This window comes from Mugil cephalus, chromosome 1 (genome assembly GCF_022458985.1).
Source record: "Mugil cephalus isolate CIBA_MC_2020 chromosome 1, CIBA_Mcephalus_1.1, whole genome shotgun sequence".
Classification (NCBI taxonomy): domain Eukaryota; kingdom Metazoa; phylum Chordata; class Actinopteri; order Mugiliformes; family Mugilidae; genus Mugil; species Mugil cephalus.
The window spans coordinates 41798497-41818678 of NC_061770.1; the positions used below are offsets into that span (position 1 = coordinate 41798497).

General features: G+C 41.2%; 1 protein-coding gene across 5 annotated transcripts in view; it reads left to right on the forward strand.

Annotated features, from left to right (window-relative positions):
* kcnip4a (potassium voltage-gated channel interacting protein 4a) overlaps positions 1 to 20182 on the forward strand; it is a 125128-nt gene that overhangs the window by 34939 nt on the left and 70007 nt on the right. The window contains exon 1 of one of the 5 annotated variants that reach the window (XM_047580933.1): positions 6238 to 6947. The exons of the other annotated variants lie outside the window; for them this stretch is intronic. Coding sequence (XP_047436889.1) covers positions 6863 to 6947 — 85 coding nt within the window. The 5' untranslated portion in view covers positions 6238 to 6862. Of the gene's footprint in view, positions 1 to 6237; positions 6948 to 20182 lie in introns of those variants that run through there. 5 annotated transcript variants of the gene reach the window in all.

A 20182-nucleotide genomic window follows, 5' to 3' on the forward strand; every position in this document is an offset into this window, starting at 1 on the left:
CCTAATGATAGATTAAAAAAAAAAAAAAAAAAAAAAAACGAATTAACTTTTCCCATCGTGTGATTTATTTCTGCTTAAAGGTTACTATAGGACCATTTGACTTCTGTGGCGTCCTGCATCTTCTGAAGCACGACTCTTCTCTTCGTTACGATCCGGCTGCACGATTCAGTCTCAGTATTTAAAATGATTTGAAGCGTAATATTAGCCAGTGAGTCGGTTTCACTAAAAAGACATTCTAATACTTGGAAGTCATTTTCTGCCTTTGAGCAAAGCTACAAAGTTAATGTGGAGGACAGAAATCTGCAGAAAGTACGCGCTCCCCTACAGCTTACTCATCATCGGCTTTATAATGAGATTATTTCAAAAAGCATTTCTTGATGTGGATCAAGTTTTATGGCCATTTTAGTTTGAAAGCTCAGAAATGTGCTGATTTTTGTGTTGCCTCTGTTAATGTTCACATATCGGCGGTTGCTGCTAAAGCACATCCTGTACATTTTCCAAGATTTTTATTTTATTATTCCGTGATGTTGCTCTCTGCTGTGAGGCTGTCCCATTTCACCGTCATTCTGCGCGTTTGGCAATGATGTATCATATTACCACCTTATTTCTGGAGGCTCATGAAATTGTGCATTCAGTAAGCAATTCTGGGCAGAGCGCCCAGACTTAACTGTTCTGTCTGAATTTGAATGCATCACCAGCACGCTACAGTATATCTACTATTTGCAGTTCTTTCTCCCCGTACTGTTGAAATCAGCTGCAGTAGAAGTGTTTATGCAGGCAGTCTCCTAGGATTTATTTTTATATAAAACAGTAAACAGAAGCGATTCTGCAGTTATAGTCTCCTCCCAGGTTTCTGTGTGCTCAGCACAATGTGTTGTGTAGTTGTGCACAGACATACGTCGAGGAGCTTTAGGTTTATTGGTTTTTTAGTAAAACAAAAGGGGGAAAAAAGTGGTCGCTGAACCATTGCTCATTACTTTTGCTGTGAGTATATTTTCCGCTGAACTATAATCAACCGTGTGGTGAAAGGTGGATGTTTGTAGGATGAACAAAAGCCGGTGATCCATCAATATTTTATACTGAGTCTGTTTGAAATTCATAATGTTTAAGCTATGGATCAATACCTCCATTATGTTTTTTTTTTTAGGTTGACAATTTTCAGAATATATATGCTATAAACAGAAAAAGAAAAACCTAATCTAAAATAAAACATGTTTGACGGTCAGTCGGTTCTACAGTCCTGTGGGTGCAGTAATGAACCTGCAGCGCTTATTTCCTTCCTCCTCATTTCATTTCATTCCATTCTCAGGCTTCCCCGCGTGCTTCGGCATCAACTTCTTGTTCGGTTTGGCTCCTGCTCCCCCAGAGATTTTCATACTGTGCTGATGGCACATTGGCGTTTGCCTTGTTTACCAAAACCGAGCGGCGGTGCAGATTGCTCATCTCGGTGCATGCTGCTGTTCTGTGATATGTTCAGATGCTGGAAGACATCACGCTCAAACCCCTGCAGACACTGTACCTGCAGAGTGACGAGCAGAGTTTGTGTAGCTTTGCCATTAGAGAGGCTTCTTCTTTAATAGAGAAAACAGGTTAATCGCCTGATTAATTTTTCATGTTTACTTCTAAAGTGGTGTAAATAGCAGATGTGTCATTTGATAGAAAGCTAATCAATATTAAATAGAAAGTAGAAGAGTTGTCTTCCTGAAATAGAACACTTAATAATTCATGAACATATACTGAATTGTAGTAGTTGTCTTATGGGAGTGAATTGGTTTCAAGAAGTTGCCCACAACTGCCGTCCATCACCCAATTATTATTGTTTATCATTGACCAGCCGCAACATTATGACCACCCTCCTTGTATTGTGTAGCTCTCTCTCGTGCCTCCAAATCACTTGTGATTCATCAGAGAATGGACGTCCTGTGGTGTCTGGGAACAGGATTTTGTTAGTGGGGGGTCTTTGGATCCTATGGCTTGAGGGGAGGGGCCTCTGTGGATCATCTCACAGATACTTGATCAGTTTGGGATCTAGTGAATTTGGAGGCCAGGTCAACCCCTTGTTTTTCATGTTTGTTTGTTTTTATTTTAGTTGTTCCTAAAGCATTTTTGTGAGTGTGTGTGTGTCGGGTTGTATCCTGCCAGAGAGACCTGCTGCCATCAGTTTCTTCCACTCCTTCAGCAGCATGAATAATGAGGCCAGTGATAATTATGTTGTTGTTGGCAGTGAGAAAAACAAACAACATAAAATTTAACCACCTCACAATATCTTGCTGCCCACCTCTTCATTAGGGAGGAGAAAGCCCATCCAAAATTAGAAAGCCAGAATTATTTATAGCATTAACTGGTTTATATAATACCAGAATGGGTCTGTGGATAACAACAGTGCTCTGCTCCAGTCCAGCAACTTTCAGGACCTTTTTACAAATATATATTTTCAGGCAAGCGAGGACGAGAAGGTACACTTAACCAGCATTGTGAATCACACTGTACGACTTGATGACAGATGGCTGCCTCATAGATTGTGGCTCAACTCGCGATGTTCAATTCGGTGACTGCTTTTCCCAAAGCTCCCAGTTTGCGACCTGCTGTGGTTGCAGTGTATCATCTATTTTTACTTTAAAGTGTCAGAGCGGTCTGTGTGTTCTATTTAGCATGCAAAGGAGTCGCCATAGACGTCAGCGGTCTTAAAGTTGCGCTCCCATGTTTGACAACAAGCTGCTCTCTGCAGTATTTCAGCCGACTGAGCGGCTTTTACACAGTAAGGAGAAAGAAACGAAAAAAAGAAAAAAGCTCCTCTTGTAGTAACGGTGGCTCTCACCCCTGGGCACCTGCAGTCAGTGTTTTCTAGATGGATCAATATATCTGTCAGCTTCTCCCTGAGTGGGGCCTTTTTCATGTTACTCCCGTCATTGCTGCAGGGTGCAACATGAAAACGCTTGTGTTCCATCAAACCAGAAGGAAAGAACACTTTATACCGTAGATGATGAAGGAAACGCTAATGCTTTGAGTAACTGCGCCTCTGACTAAGATATGAAACATATGCGCTCGGGCAAAATGTGTAGGATCAACTAAATGTTACTTTAAAATGTTGAGAAACATTTTAAACAACCTGAATCATCTGTTCAACTTTCCAAATTTACCTTGTGGTGCGAATTTTCCAGTCCTCTCTGCAGGAACAGATACAAAATCAGTCCATACTTCTTCAAGAGAACTCTTTCCGTAGGTTTAAGGGCACTTCAGAGCAGAGACATGGTTTAGTCAAATCATTCTGCGGCGTAGCTACAATTACTTTCACTGATACAGCTCAGTAGCTACAGTATATTTATCTGTGCCGTGGGAATGATAGTGATGATTTTCAGTTGAAGCAGATGAATGGCCCCGAAGCCCTAAAGGCTGTAGATATATCGGTGGAACTTTGTCTACATTACCTAAAACTTTGGAACTGTCTGATTCTTTAATATGTCCATTGGGTTTAGATGACATACTAGATATATTGATTCTTAATTAAGATAAAAGGCTATAGTTGGAGCGGCTTCAACTAGGGACATTGTGAAAGTATAAACCCTCTCTTGTGCTCCAGATAACACTCGTATTTATTTTTCTCTTTACTCTTATTTAAATATCTCTTTTGATTTCAGCCGTGTTTCTGTTGACCACCACTTAAATATCACTTTTTTTTTTTTTTTTTTTTGCCTTGTCCATGCTCATGAAGGTAAACATGACTCATGTTGAGTTTTTCCTGACTGTATATGGACTTGGAATGTAGTGATTTGTTCCACACATCAGACTTCACGCTCGGCTAAGGGGGTTGGGGAGGCCTTGAGAGTGATCTGTGAGGAGAAATATATGAGTTTTGGTTTAAGTGCGCTGCTTTCCAGCAGCACAGTGTGCGTGAATGGCGTGTTTTTGGTCCGTGTTTGTCATTCTTAAGTGAGTAGCAGCAGGCCATCTGTCCGCCTCCGAAAACCGCGAGGTGATAAACCTCACTGTGCTCATTTTGTCACGGACATTTGTGCGTGTTCCTTGTGCGACCTGAAAACACTCAAGTGTAGCTGCTCTCAAGCGCCTCTATGGAAATTACAGAGTGTTCAGGGGCGTGTTCGTTTATCGGAAACATGGATAGAAATGGAAACCAGGGGCTAGGTGACAGGTGATGGAGTTGCACACATGTTTAGGTTTTCCTCAGGGGTTAAATGTGAACCTAATGCAAACCCATGACCAAGCCTGTTCTTTTTAAAGCCTTCTTGGATCCAAGAATACAAGCGAGTGTAAAGAATGGATTTTACATAGGGTTTATCTGCTGTAACACACTGTAAGCTGCGGTTGTTCATACATCCCACCCATTAGCTACAGTGCCAGTTATAATGCAGCGTTACTTCACAAAGCCAAGCAAACTGTTTATTGTTTACATTAGAAAATGTTTATCCAGTGCATTGGGTTCGTGATGCTGATTCAGACCTCAGTAGAATGTAACGTTATCAGCTCTGTCCTGGTTTCAGGAAGTTGATCCCCAAGCACATTTATTACCTACACATTAAACACAAGTAAACATAAAGTAACGTATATGTTTTTCAAAACATCCAGGCAGTATTATGTAATTATTAGCCGTCACAGTATAAGGAGCATCTGCCATTCACTTTGCTAAAACAGCCAAGGCAAATCTATTCAAAAACTCCTTCCAGAGAAAAGATGCCTAGAAGCTCAGTTTGCAGTGTTGTTGTGTAGACAGGGGAAAGAGTAATTTTCGCTCTGATGTCACAGCGGGCGGCATTATCTCATTTGTTTACACGAGGCGACCTTTGTTCTATGATGCGTGTGGCCAGAAATAGCACCGGTGCTAATCTTGATGACAGGACTTTTTACATGTTTGCAGATAAATGTTCAGTTACCCTTCCACTAAAGAGAAACAGAGGCTTCGGATGCTCGTTGAAGGTCCTTGCAAGACAATCCAAGACGCCCCACAACACAGGAACCCAGCTGAACGGAGCCAGCTGGCTGCTTTTTGTTCGCCTTCTCATTGGCTAACATGGCTTTTCGGGTTAGGCTGCCGGTATGGCATGCTCTTGACAGCGCTTGAGTTGCGTTGTTTTTGTTCTCATGTGTTAAAACACTGTGTATTTTAATGATGAATTAGCTTCAGCTGTGATGTTGTATATGCGAACGCGTAAGAACGGAAAGTTCGACTGCCAACATTAACCGGGCGGCACGGCTTTGCAAGACTGTGACACTATTTTGAAAGTGTTTGACAATTTGAATTTGTCTGTCACGGCTCCTGCCAATGTCTCTGCAAACAAGCCACAAAGGCACCGCTTCGCCCCACAGGTGCCTTGTAAATCATTCATCTAATTGAGATGCTGTACCAGTTCTCTGGGCCACTGTGACCCAGTAAGAAGTTTCCCCAGAAGTCCTCATAATTTATAAGCGCACCTTTTTAAAAATTCCTGCCTGTGGAACAAACCCCTCGCTGCTCTTTCCTGTCTGGAAAGTGTGTGTGTGGTATAAAACGCTAACAAGAACTCCAAGGTCAGAGTCTGCAGAGTCTCCACGCAGAGCTGGATTCACCAAAATAGAACTGCCTCTATATCAAGTGACCTGTGGAATCTTAGCCCCATTTCAGAGCATATTGAAGCCCAGTCTGTCACATGGACATGTAATGATGGGGGAATGTGTTTTCTAAAGTAAATTTACTGCGCTAATAACACCGCTAACAGTCCTTTTTAGATGGCGGAGCTTGGCATTGATTGATGAGTGCAATCTAGGTACAGTGCAGGCTAATTAGCGGAGAAGATGATGCACTCGGCTGCGCCTAATGTCACGATAGACACTGGGCGTAGTCTGTCAGTCATTATTAATCCTGACCTTGACATTTTGTTGCAGGAAAGCTTACCAACCTGGGCTGCACGCCTTCTCTTGCTACCCGCCTCCTGACGGTGAAATTTTGATTTTAGCGCTGTGTTTGTCGTTTCCCCAACCGCTCATTACCAGTGTCTCAAGAGCGCATGGTGTACCACTGCAATAGTCCATTACTGTCAGTCATTGTTTTAACATTCATGCAGAGGGGCCATGATTTACTGTCATTGCTGATTCATTGAGGTGGACACTTTCCCCTTAATTCTCCTTTATTTCTCTCCTCCTCCTTGTGTGCTTTCTATCTCTCCTCTTCTTCTCCTCCTCCTCCTTCTCCTCTACGGCCAATCAGGCCACACCTCCATAGCAACCGTCAGTGAGGGTAAAACATCCACAGATGGTGCTGAGTAGAGCGAGCAGCAGGCGCACTACGAGATCAAGTGTGGGAGTGTGTGTTTGTTTGTGTGTCTGAGAGAGACAGAGAGGGAGAGACCCACTGGATAACCACTGTATTGTGGAGGCAGCAGAGTAGCCTGTAGTAACACAGACGGAGAGTAGGAGAGTGTTTGCTCAGAGTACTTCAAGGTAAAGTCTAAAGAGAAGGCGTGAGAGTTGGAAGAGAAGCAAAGAGAAGCCCTTTCACCTTCCCCAGAGAGCAGGAGGTAAACCGCTGGTAAGCAAATATTAATGACCTGACAAAAGAGCACACAACATCCCCGTGCTGATCAGACAGCCTTAACCTGGAGCCGTGCAACAGAGGAGCCTGGATACATATACAGTAAGCCACACACACGCAAGAGAAGCTCTCCAATCATTCATGATCAGCAGCCCTGCCTCACAAAGACACAAAGGCCACGCTGACACAGCCAGAAGAGTGGAGGAGAGAAGAGGACTCTTACTCTGTTGTGGGACTTTGTCAAAGTAAAAGTCTTCCCTGGATATTTTTTTATTTTTTTTTTAAACCTGAAGCCAGAGTCGTCCTTCCTTTTAAACCATTCCCCCTCAAGGAGCAAAGATGAGCTGCAGGAAAAGGTGCAAGCGTGAGATTTTCAAGTTCGCACAGTACCTGTTCAGACTTATCACAGGCTCGCTCAACACTGGTAAGACATTGAGAGGCGGGTTTATCCCCTCTCGTGTTTCTCCTTAATCGGCAGAGATTTTTGATTTCATTTGTTTATCCACTTAATTAACATTCTCCGTTTCATTTTTATAAAATTAGCTCTTCACAAAGTTTTGACATGTTGCATTTCCATACAGTATTTAGATAACGTACACATGTGCCCCTGCAAAGCCTACCTGAGGGCTGTGAGGATTTCCAGAGTGTTGGGAGTTATCACCTACTCTGCATCATAATTTGTGTGACTGTACGTGCATGTGGAACTATAGAAATACTCAAGGACTATCTATGATTAGAGGCAAGTCATTATAATGAAGAAATATAATCAAACGACTCGTAATCAAACAACTCACGGCGTAAGTGAGCGGCAGCTTCCGTATGATTATTCATTTGACTTTATGCGTGATTGACGGTCATCAGGCATTCAGCAGCACTGCACACAGCTTTTATTAAAAGTTTACCTTTCATTATTATGCATTTTACTATATTATGTAGTTTAAGAGCGGCTGAAAAGATGTGCAGCAGAAATCCTTTGCTGCCCTACATGCCAGGAGGCATAATGGGCAGTAAGTAAGACATTCTTCAGACTTCATCCCCAGAACAAGAAGTTGACACATGCCGTGTACAGACGGCATTATTCACCATAGTACCAATCTGCAGTTCTCAGTTCCTGAGTTTTTTTTCCTGCAATAACACACTAAGAGCTTTTTCTAATAAGACGGGAAGTGAATCGATGGATTTAATTAGATTAAATCTCGCATTATAGTGGATTACCAGCATACACTGATCTCTGCACATTGTGCATCAAAGGTGATATGGATTATTCACGTCTATCATTCAGAATGTGCATGTATTGATTTTTCTTAAGACTTTGTAGTGCACTGTGTGTGTTTTGTGCCGGAGAGCTGAACAGATGTGACTGAGCCACTGGCATATTTTCACACCCTCGGCTTGTGTGACTCCTGTTCTGGCTTTAATTGAGGTGCTGTCGAGTAGGTTGTTGAATATCACACTGTACGTTGTTAAGCCCCAGAGAGGTGCTTGAAGAACATGCTGATGAACACATAAGCCTTACATTATTTTTTATTGCTAGTATTTATTCCTAGTATTACTACTACTACTACTAAAAAATGTTCATATGGAGTATTTCCATCCAGCTATGGCCTACTTTCTGCAGTCTCCTTGACCTTAGAGACCGTGAGAACAACTGGGGAGGATGGAGGCAGCCACAGAAGAGTTGCCCCATCAGTGAGGTGCCCTATAAAGGGAAAATTTGGTCTCAGCTTTTTAATCATACCAACAAATACAGGCTTGTGGATGTTACTAAGCTGGAAGAAATTCGAAGAAACCGTATTTGTCGGTGGTACGCTGTTGGTTTCCATAGTTACAAGCAGGTCATTTCGGTCAGATTGCAATTCCCATTTGGTGTTAACGTGATTAGTGTGTTTTCTGGAGTGATTTCCTTTAATGTCCTCGAAGCTCTGGCTCATGTTATGTGGATTTGCTTTGTACTGCTCTACAGGCCATAGTATGTGTATGGTGCATGTCCGAACCTATCAATTATTGATCATGTTAAGTACAAGGAAGGACATTATTTCCCTTTGGACTAAGCCAATTACTGTTAAAAAAAAAAAAAAAAAATAGAGAGAGAAAAAACAAGAACCTTTTACTGACTATGCTGTCTGAAGAATATTACTTTTATGAACCTCCAAACAAACATGGACATTATATGGGCCGTACCACAGGCGGTGGTACAACAGCAACAGGGCCAAGGTTCAGCTTCCAGACTGACAGCTCTTGGTTAACCAACCGGACGTGGTGGTGGTGGTAGACAAAGAGCAGCGTGGTCCCTGTGGTAGGAGGAGCGACGGATCTGTTGGAGTCACAGGGAGGGAGAGTGGCTCCAACAGGAATAGAACCTGAAGTCTCAGTCCAAAAGAAAACAGTCCGAGGTACAGCTAAGATACTGCACAGCATCCTCAAACTGGGTGCGTGTATATGTACACCAATTCCAGCTATAACAGGTGGTGAATGTATATTTTGATTAACTTGTACATTGGACAGGGGAAGATTGTCGTCTATTTTCCATTTGTCAAAACAAATTTACCTCCACTGACCTATGAAGATAATGTTAAGTGTGGTGTTGGTGCATAAAACTGACTTTGACTCATATGGTTTAACTGCAACTTAATTTCAGGAAAAAGACATGACATGTTTTACATTATAAAACCCATTACTAGTCATTTATCAGACAGTTTCCACTTGAGTGGATCAGTTTCTCCACAAACACGCATTATCTCACACAGCCTGTGCTGTGCCGGATTTATATAAATAGAGTTTGACCAGAGCGAGGCTGGCTTGGCCATATATGAATGACCAGGGGAAGGGAATGATAGATGAAGTCGGTTAGCACGGCATAGATTTTAATTGAGATGTTCATTGTCCTAGAACCGCCTCACAGTCATTGCCTCATTGATCACTTATTTGCCAAGGCCAGTACAAACACAAAGAGTAGTTTGAGGGTAATGTGTGTGACGCAACAGAACCACCAACCTGAACAGATTTTGATGTACAGCTCATCTGTAAGGCCTTTTTTTTTTATAAAGGTGAACAAGATGTATATTAAAGGTTCTGTGTGGACATCCTTGTACCTGTGATGAAGTTATCCATCATTTGATGTGTTCAGTGAGCACAGGAGACCATCTCTGGACCAGACATGCTTACACATACACTGTTTATGCTATTGATATATATATATAAGATTCATATTCATGCCAGCACTGCAGTAGGTCTTGGAATTTTCTGACTGTAAGGGAAAAAGGACAGGAAACAAATCAGAGATGCACAGGTTATAAATCCAAATAGCTGTGTCAGCAAAATTTCCATCCATTGAAAAGCAGAAAGTTATTGGCTGTCTACACCAGGGGAAATCTTCTCATCTGCTCCGATATTTAAAACCCGGCTTCTGTGTCAGACACACAGGGTGAGCTTCCAGTCCACCAGAGTATCCATGGAGATCATTAAGATGTCTTAAATCTGGGTTATTAGTGCTGCTTGCTCTTAAGTGGCGTAAATTCCATGTCTGTTTGTGACGTAGTCGGTACCCTTGTCCGATGAAATATTTTAGCGGTGGAGAAGAGGTGGAGAAATATTATTCTCCACCTCTGTACTCTGCTCGGTGGCACTGCAGTGCACACTAAATTTGCCATTTGCTCTGGATCAGTGATCGTTTTCAGAATCTTTCCACCACATCTTCACAGTTTGTTTCTCTCCTGTCATGCGTCCCAGCTTCTGTAATAGATCATCCTTCTCATCAGGACAGGCTCACATGCTCGGAACTGATTCCAAGCATATTGTTTGGCGCGCCGCTGCACATGCCCTCCCAACCTTTTTGTAGCATAGAATGGTATAAGTTTGCTTCCTCTGCACGACTAAAGCCTTTGATCAGCCTTTAACCAGTTTGTATTGATTCCAGTAGCGTAATCCAATGCAGTTGTTTTGTGTTCAGTGGAGGTACATTTTTCCTTGGCTGCGTTCTTCACTAGGGACTTGAACAGTGGTGAGGAATTGCAGTGTCTGTGATTTTATATTGGGCGTAGCACTAAATCTTGTTTAAAAAAGTCTTTTGTTTATTCTTATTGCTAAATCAGCTAGATTGGATATGATCTGTTTATGCAAAGACAGTTCTCATATGCCTCTTTCAATGAAAAAGAGTCGAGATTTATAAAAAGGATTTTGGACAATGAAGAAATTGGTGATAGAGATGGTGTAGCAGTGATTGGAAGGCAGGTTCTATCTTAATCCTCATCATTTTGTCCACAATGTGATGAACATCCAGGCCAGTGTTGTTAACCAAGTACAACCTAATTGGTTATCAAATAGTTTTTTTTTTTTTTGTTAAAACCAGGCTCAGTGAGTTTCTCTGGAGACACAGTAGCTAGCTTGACCACTTCATCACCAGCTATAAAAATCACCTGTATGCTCAGTTTCAGCGTTAAATGGTTAAACCATTCACCAACTCAACTTACAGTTAATTGTGCCAGTGGTTTGACCACAATGTAGGCTTTTATGTTTCAGATTGATATCAGATTGATGCAGTGGCGAGTGACCAAGAAGAAAGATGACCACATATTTCCCCCTGAAATTTTCAACAGCCTTATCTCATTTGGAGATGTTCTCATTCTCATCTTCTCTAACCACTTGTCCTCTAGAGGGTCATGGGAGGCTGAAACCTATCCCAGCTGTCATCTGGTGACAGGCGGGGGTACACCCTGGACAGGAGTTTGGAGATGTTGCATATTTAAATGAACTCTGGGTCATGTATCTGTTCACCCCCAAGGCAACTCAGTCTTCTTCTTACAGAAGCTGTTTTGAGGTTCTATGAGACACTGCAGACTGAAAACTACTGGTGGTGTCTTCCTTGGAAATTACTTCAGAAATGAACCAATTAATCTGCTGCTTGGAGTAATTTATAGAATATTTAAATTATTCAGCCTGTTTTAGGCTTAATAATTTAAATATTGTTTATGCCATCTTTTGTGAGTTGGGACGTCCTGTTACTCCACCAATATATGATCACAAGACAACACTTAAAAGAGTGCACTCATTGACTTTTCAGCAAGTGCCTGCGAGCACATGTGGGGGCCTACCCAATGACACGAGGGCTCTTCTTTGTTTCCCTCTCTTTGGTTTCCTGATGGCTATTAGCAGGTCATGTTCCACCTGTCCCATGAGGACAGCACGTTCAAAGCGCATAATCCCTGACCAAACACTGAATATTTGATACCCACGGCTTAGGTTGGGTTGGCATCATGTCTGTGCAGTAGTGTCCCCATTCTGAATGGAAATTGACATGTCACTATTTTGCTTTAGAGAAGGCAAAGAATGTACACAAATTACCTGTAGACAGTGGTAGGACATTGTACATGCAAACATTTAATATATTCACATTTCATCTGCATCGCTAATTAACTGCCACTGTGTGTAATGATTTCCTAAAGTTTATAGACATTTTCAACCTCTGAAGAGCTCATAGAAATATTAATGCAGAGAAAAACTGCCTAAGGTTCATTTCATTTCATTATCATTTCATCTTTGCTTAACTCTTGTCTGGAGTGTATCTTTTAAGATGTCATAAAATTAAGCACTGCATTTATCTGTGGTGCATGAACATTTCTTCATGTTGTTTGGACAGGCGAAACGATAACAGATGGAAAACCATGTTACATAACGCTGCCTTACATATCCAGTGAACCAACAAGGCATCAGCTTGTTTCACCTGACAAGCAGGTGGTTTTATGACAGTCTGCCGTTGGATGTCTCTTTCTTGCCATAAAGTTTACTTGTAAATCGATGACTTGTTTAATTCACTAACATGTGACGCATTAAACAATGTAAACCCAAAAATAGATTTGCAGATTTAAATTATTGTCCACGTGGTCTTTAAGATTCAACACTTTGTGACAAGTGATGATACGTCATTATGTGTATCTTGTATTATGGGATTGTCAAATTTGTTTCATAAACATCAGAAGAGAAATTTAGAAATAAATAACAAAGAGGTTGACATGAAGCAGCAGATTAGGATGTTGTAGTAATCCACAACATGAAGGCACATCTGCCAAGCCTCTTACATAATAGAAAAAGAAGAACCAGTATCAGTGTTGTCTGATAACGGCTTTCTGTGAACATGCTTCGCGACCTTTCATCATGACCCCTTTCCCAAGGTTCACTGCCGTTGGCGAGCGAAGACGTTTGACTGTGATATGTCTGTCCATATCACCTTCCTGGAAGGCCAAGTTCACTGTCTCTCTGTTTCACGGTGTCTTTGCCTCCTTCTGGTTTCTTGTTTCTGTCTGTCCAACACCAAAGCATTGCACACTCATCTGTTGATGCCTTACAGTAGTTAAAGATCCAACCAGATCCTCCTTTGCTTTGCTGAAAATAAATGACTAGCTAACGGGTCCTGTGTTAAACTACAACCACAGCGAAAATATTCTTTGACCTTGTTATTGTTGAGGTCGTGATTGGAAAGCAGTCGCACATGAGTTATTACCAACCTGAATTATTAACGTGTCCCTGGTCGTTGCAAAACACCCATTTCAGTGCTGATGTCCAACACTTTCTCGCACTAGTTACAGAGAAGTACTATTGTCCTTCACCAGCCCTGTCATTGCGTAATAATAGTAATAATTACTAGAACTAATTAGGCAATAATGAGCTTGTCACTAATGTGTCACCATCATAGTTGAAGAGTGATTAATGTTTGATGTGACAAGGGAGTCTAGTCAAAAATTTGTGTGCAGATTTGGCCAGGTGAGTATTTTTTTTATTTCTATTTCTTTGATTTCTTTCCCACAAGACTCGCTAAACTGACCCTATTAAAATTAATGTGGGGTGGGGGCAGATATTCTGAATAGAGAGATCTGATATACGTTGCTTCTATCAATCAGCTCTGTCTCAATACCACAACATGGGCCCATCCTTCAGATTGCCCAGACAGATTTTCTCCTCATTTGTCTCCGTTTGCTTTCAACGTTGGTCTGCGGTCATCACGTGCTGCTGTCCATTTGAATTCACCCATGCTAGCCGAGTAATCAGTTTTCCCATTTGCACTAATGTTCATAAATGAAGGTCCTTCTGAGTGGAAGGAGCGGCTGGGATATTTTTAGTTGGCTGTGCATGAAGAGGGATACAGGCTGCAGCTGTGTACGAGGTATCATATTAGGGCTGCACGATTCTGGAAAAAAAATTGTGAATCACGATTGTTTTGCTTAGAATTGAGATCACGATTCTATAGCACGATTTTTTTTTTTTTTTTTTTTTTTACAAAATGTTTATTGCACTGATGAACTTAAACGTTAAAATATTAATTCAAGTAGAGTATCAAACATTGAGATTTCCTTAGAATGTAGAGCGTACGTTTTCCTCTCTTTACCGTTGACTACTCTCTGCTTCTCTCCCTCACTGTTTCCAAACACTCGACTGCAGACGGGCTTCCTGCGCTGACGGAATCACGTGTTGTAAAGACGCTTTACCATAGGCTGATGGAGGAGTCAGCGGCAGTGTTGCCTTGAAAATGAGAGCGTTTTGTTTGTGATGCCGCTCGTGAAATAAAATGCTCCAGAATCGTTGTTTCGAAATGAGATCACGTGTGTGTGTGAATCGAGATCGCGATTTTATAACGATTTATCGTGCAGCCCTATATCATATCGTAGGATTCAGTACGAAATTCACCCCAGAGACGGAAGGAAAAAACAAAAATCAAACGGAAACAAAATATTTTCTCAACATTTTATAATTAAGCCTGCGGAAAGAGGCAACGTCAGGGGCCCAAAGTTAAACATCAGTAAAGAACTGCTAAAATAAGACTGTGCCCTGAGATGCTTTTAAGAGGGGTAGTAATTTGGTTGGTGGGGATTTGTTTTCCTTGCTCATTGTTGTTATCACCTCAGAGAGTTGTTCAATTACCCCAGTGCACTTCCTGTGTTCTCTGGCTCTCCCTTCGGCAATCATTACTATTGTTAACTTAGATTAAAAAGTTTTCCCCTCCTCTGCTTACACCTTTCTTTTGGTTTCCCTTTCACTGCCCATATCATTCTCCTTCCTGTTTCCAGCTTTGTGTCCCCACTCCTCCTCGTCTCACTGTTAATCACTTAATGTTAAGATCCTGTTGAGGCTCTTTGTTTCAAATATTTCCAACGTTCACTTGCCTTGGATGTGCCAGACATTCTGCGATACAAGAGACAATGTCCTCTTCACGCACTGTTAGCTGACAATTACTGGGACTGCAGTCCTGCTCCAAGCTCCCACTGACAAAAGAAAATCAATACACCTTTGAGGGTCAGAGTAAAGACTAAAGGGAAACAATAAGATCATTAGTATGTGTTCATTCCCTCATGCACTTCATAAAAGTAGAAGCTCTGATATTGCTGACTTTTCTCGCTGCGGTCCCACATGAATCTGGGCTTTTGTGTTTTTCATATTTCATTTTCCTGAGGCGCTGCTAGGATCCACTGATGGCCGTTCTCAAATGGGTTTCATGTCTTCTCAGATTGGCCACAGATTGAAATTTCAAACAGATCAATCTCCCTCACCGAAAGCGGAGGTTTGCGTGAAATGTCAAGCGCTCGGATAAACAGAGGAAATGAAAGGATGGACAAGAGGCGGGATGTAAATGACAGGGCGGCTTTCGAACTGTAGTTTTTGACATTTTCACTGTGCTGCGCTCTCTGTGGGACCCATGTCTCGTGTTTCCTTGAATTTATTAATGTTGCTGCTCAGTGCTGGTTTTGGACAGGTAATAATAATGTTGTACAATACCTGTTATTTCTTGGGGGGGTTTTGCTACAGCGACGACTTAATGAAGTGCACTGTGCTAGATGAAACTGGATGTGGGCGGGCATCGTTTATCTAGACAGGTAGAGTAAACAGTCTTGTACTTTTTAATTACACCCCATTGGACCGTGTCACTGTAGAGCAGGTTTGTTTCTCCTATAGGTGTGTGGTTGAGTGAAAGTCCAGCTGGCCTTACATCCCTGTGGAGAGTGTTTGCACCTCGCACTCCTTGATGTCAGCTAAACCACTATTCTGCAGATGAAGCACACCATCGTGGTATCATAACATCTGAATATTAATATCAGTTAACTACTGTTTTTCTTGCAAACATTTCCTCGTTTATTGTTTGTTTTCCACATTGGGATTATTTGCGTTCGCTGTAATCAAATTATTTGCATAATTCCAATTTATTGTGAACAGCCTCAGCTGCTCGAGAGGTCAAACTGAGAAAATGAACTCTCTTTTCAATGGTTTATTTGCTTTTTTCAATAAAGACAGCTCAACGGGTTTGAGTGCAAAGGATAAAGTGCTGTTATGTGACCAGAATGTTTCTGCCTATCCTCAGCATGCAATCCATGATCTTGACTATATAAGCTCTAAGTCAAGGACACTAAAACGGAGCCACACATAACAGCCTGCTCTGCTGGAGTCAAGGCCTCAGTGCGTGTGTGTGGGTGTGTGTGTGTATGTGTGTGTGTGTGGACTTTGACTGTTTTCAAGCCAAGATTGAGCCCAGATACATTTCCCCCCATCAACTCCCCACACCTCTGTTGTAAACCGGTGTAATCGCTCACTCTCGCTGGCAGAGCTCGTCGTGGACGACCATGCAGAAAATGGAGCTCCTTCTCGATCATTCTGCTGACAGATTTGCCCGTAGCCCCATTACTTACCTGCCTAACTCTGTGTCAACACCAGGCAGGTGTAAACAGAAGATCTCACCCGTCTAACATCACCGTTAGAGGATAGCAAGGCAGCTCAGATGTCTCCATGAGAAGAAACACATTCGTTGATAAGGTAGCTAGAGTGAGCCGAGTGATCGGTTGCGGTATAACTTTTGTATGCTTCACAATACTTTCTAAGACTTTGGTGCTGGACCATTTTGAGAACAATAAAAGAATGTTTTCATTGGACTCCTACACCCTGCAAGAGCCAAATGTCTATTGTGGTTTGTACTTTTTAGTTGAGCTTTGTAAGAAGTTGCACTAATCCATCTATTCATCCATTCATTTTACACCTTTAAATCTGCATTTGCACATTCTTCACTTCAAAGCTGTGGATAGCGCTCCTTCCACAGCATGCCTCCCTGAACGATCACACAACACATTTCATTTTGTCATCTGGCATATTTGTTTGACCTTGAAAAACAACAACGCAGCCTCACATGTTCTGCATCTTCATGTGATTTTGTTTGTTAAGCACTCTCGGATGAACTTGAAACCTCTGTGTGGGAGAAATTTTAATCCTTGAATGATTGTTTGGATTGATTTATCGCAACCGTAGGGATGTCCAGAGCCGATCATGGCTCATCAGGAAACCTTGTTGAGTAGCTGCTGGTCAGTGAATGAAAAATTAGCAACTAGCCAAGCTGCAAAAGTGAAGCTAGTCTAAGTAGTCTTGATATCCCTACCGTAGTACGGAGCCATGAGACCGGGAAGGTTTTATTATTATGTGGTATCATTATACAAGGTAGTAGTTGTTGTAGTAGACTTACACATTGACAGTAGAATCAGGACATTGATTCCCAAAAGCAACCTTAGTGCCCACCGGATGGACTTCATAAGGTCTCGTGGCCATGAATACTTGAGTTTTGCTGTAATTTTAGTAAAGCTTGCCAGTAAGAGAAGTTGCCAAGCCATTTCCTTTCACGAAAACAGATTAAACCATGGCAACCTCAACCTGCGAACGTAGCGTCAAGGAGTGGAGGTGATGCATGGCACTCCACGCAACAGAGAATTCTCCAAGGAAGCAAGGTGTCATTTCTCTTCTCCCGCATTTTCCATGCACTACTGAAACCACTGCAATTCAATTTAAATGCAAAGCAACACAGAAAAAGGCATTTATGTTTGCCATTTACAGTACATCTGCCTCAGCAATCACCAAGCTTTGGCCGGTACCACACAGGCCCACCTTGTCTTGTGCACTGCTTCACGGATCCCTCCCCCCCGAACGTCCTGTTGCCTCTGACTGGCTGCTTGATACATTAGATTTTTACCTAATAAGGATGGATCACCCCTTTGCTCTTGTCCCCTCTTTTAGGTTCCTCAGCCTATTTTTCTTCATGCTATCTTCTGTGATTAAACTGTGCCCTTAGAGGAAACCTGTGCCTTTTCATCAGACTTGTCCTTTGGTTGTAACAGATTGTAGTGTGACACAGGGCATAAGAAAAAGATCTGCAGTTATGCACTCTGTCAAATTATTAGATTAGATTAGATTTTATTATCGCATTGATTGATTTTATTATCGCATTGATTCAGTTGTCTAAGAAAATATCATTGCAATGTTATAACCAGTGTACACCCAAATGAACTATTTACCTTTAAATGAACCAATGGCGCATCCATTGAAAGGTAAAGTCAGACATTTTCTACTTGATAGGAAACGGGTCGAGGCTAGGGTGTTATGTATTTCTCATTGGCAGTTGCAGTATTGCTGTTGACAGACTGCTTTAAGCTGGTCACATCAGGTCAACCAGCTTGAGGACAGTGCAAATAGATATTTGCGGCTAGGTCTGGTTCAGCTACAATGCTGCCCTCAGACAAAAACAAAAACCACACCTTCTACATAGTGTACAGTTCTGTCACACACTGATGAGGCAATGCAATGGATAACACAATTCATAATGCCTCGAGGAAGGATTTTACAACCCTGGAAAGTTATCACAGCAGTAAGATATTCATTAAAAGCAGACGGGATCTACACAGCGAATGCCTTGTTCAGCCTGGGGATTCCTGTCTTGTGGCGTACGGCTCAAATATCTTATTGACAATAAAAACCTTCTGGTTTGTAGAGGGGGGAAAAAAAGAGTGTAATCTGAACTTTGCTAGGGTAAAGAGAGTGGAGTCAGTGCAGCGGAGACGGATAACCGGCGGTAGAAAATAGAGTTGCAGGCAAAGCAATATTTGCTTCCTGGATTTCCATTCTTGTCGGTTGTGAAACGTGTCACTTGATGCTGGGGAATGAGCCAAGGGAACCGTTCTCTGAGGTGTTCATTTTGCCTCTGAAGCCTTCCCACATCCCCCTGCGCTAAAGTAAAAGAGTGCTTTTAATTTAATTTTAATTGAAGTCCCTAGACAGTTTCTAACAAAGTTTAAAAAAAAACAGACACATTTATTGAGAAGTGGATCTTAATACATATCTTAATACAGAAGTAATAATATTTATTTTGTAACCCTGTTTGTGTGTGTGTGCAGAGATGTGATAAATTCTTGATTTGATAAATGAAATCAAAGTGTAACACCTCAAATAGACAAGTGTCTTGGAAACAATGTCCGGAGAAATACAAAGTATTCAACCTTTCCTAGATTTTTGTGGTACATGAAGTGATGCACCATTAGCAGAAAAAGTGTCTCCAACTTGTGATTAAAAATCTGTTTCTGTTACCGAGTCTCAACCCCAATTTTTCCCTTTGCAATATTGAGAGCGCTGGCGTAAACAGGCCTATGGGGTCAGTTCAGGAGCTTTGCTTTATAATCTTGTTATATGATTGAGGTTAGTCAAGAACCAGAATAACACTCAGGAAACACATTTAGTTTGGTCTCTATTTCCTGTTTATCAGGGGACTTGACATGTTTTAATTACAGGGGATTGGATCAATTGGATCTTACCAATCTAATACTAATGAAATAACAACAGAGAATGATGGTTATTCATTTCTGTTCTTATTGCCGTTTTCTAATTGAGCTAATTGAATTATCTGGTGATAACAAATTCTAGCAGTTATCTTTTGTTTATCTCATTAGAATCGGAAACAAAAGATAATAGATTGAGATAAAAAGATGAAATGGAGAATCTAACAAACTCTGATCTGATTTTTATTGTTTACCTTAACTGCTTTTTGGCGGAAATGCTGCCTAATGTTGTCAAAGTGTCCATTTTAACCCAAACCATGATATTTTTTTAAACCTAAGCAAGTGGATTTGGTGCCTAAACCAAAATAAAAAACAGATATGAAAGTTCTTTGTTCAAGCATTTTAACCACGCACCAACTGAGACTTTATCGCTCTTCATTATATCTTACCTGACTCAGGGAACAACACATAAGTAACAAGATATCATCAGGAAAAAGAGCTCTGTTGCTACATAAAGACTATTGTGTAATCTCAAGATAAGAGCATTAAAAAATAATTGCAAGCAGCTTCTGTTGATGAATGTGATGATTGTCTTTTTAGTTTTGCCTACACATGATACTGGTGCTTGTATAAGTATTTTCTCTATATATATTAAAAAAAAAAAGTTAGAACAGACTCATACATGAAGGAAATGGTCAGGAACTTAAACCTTTTCATACAGCCGGTAAGTTTTAAAATGAAAATTTGCTTTTATAATTATGTCAAACCAGAGGGGGAAAAAAATCTGATACTAACCATGTTAAAAAAAAATAAAATAAAATAAAAATCCATCTGTGAAGCTTTTCCTCCATGTTGTGACATTTAATAATGTGAAAGGGGAATAGTCGTCAAAAAAACCCCATCACACAACCATTAAGCAGCTTAGTTACAGTTAATGACTTCATGTGTGCATCAGGATTATTGATATGACAAAGGAGATGGATGAGCTTGATGTAGCAGGATGGAAAAATGAATGTTACACAAAGCAACTTTCTGAGTAATTGTGCACATTCTACAGACACTCTAGCACTGCAAGCACACTTTCATAGATTTC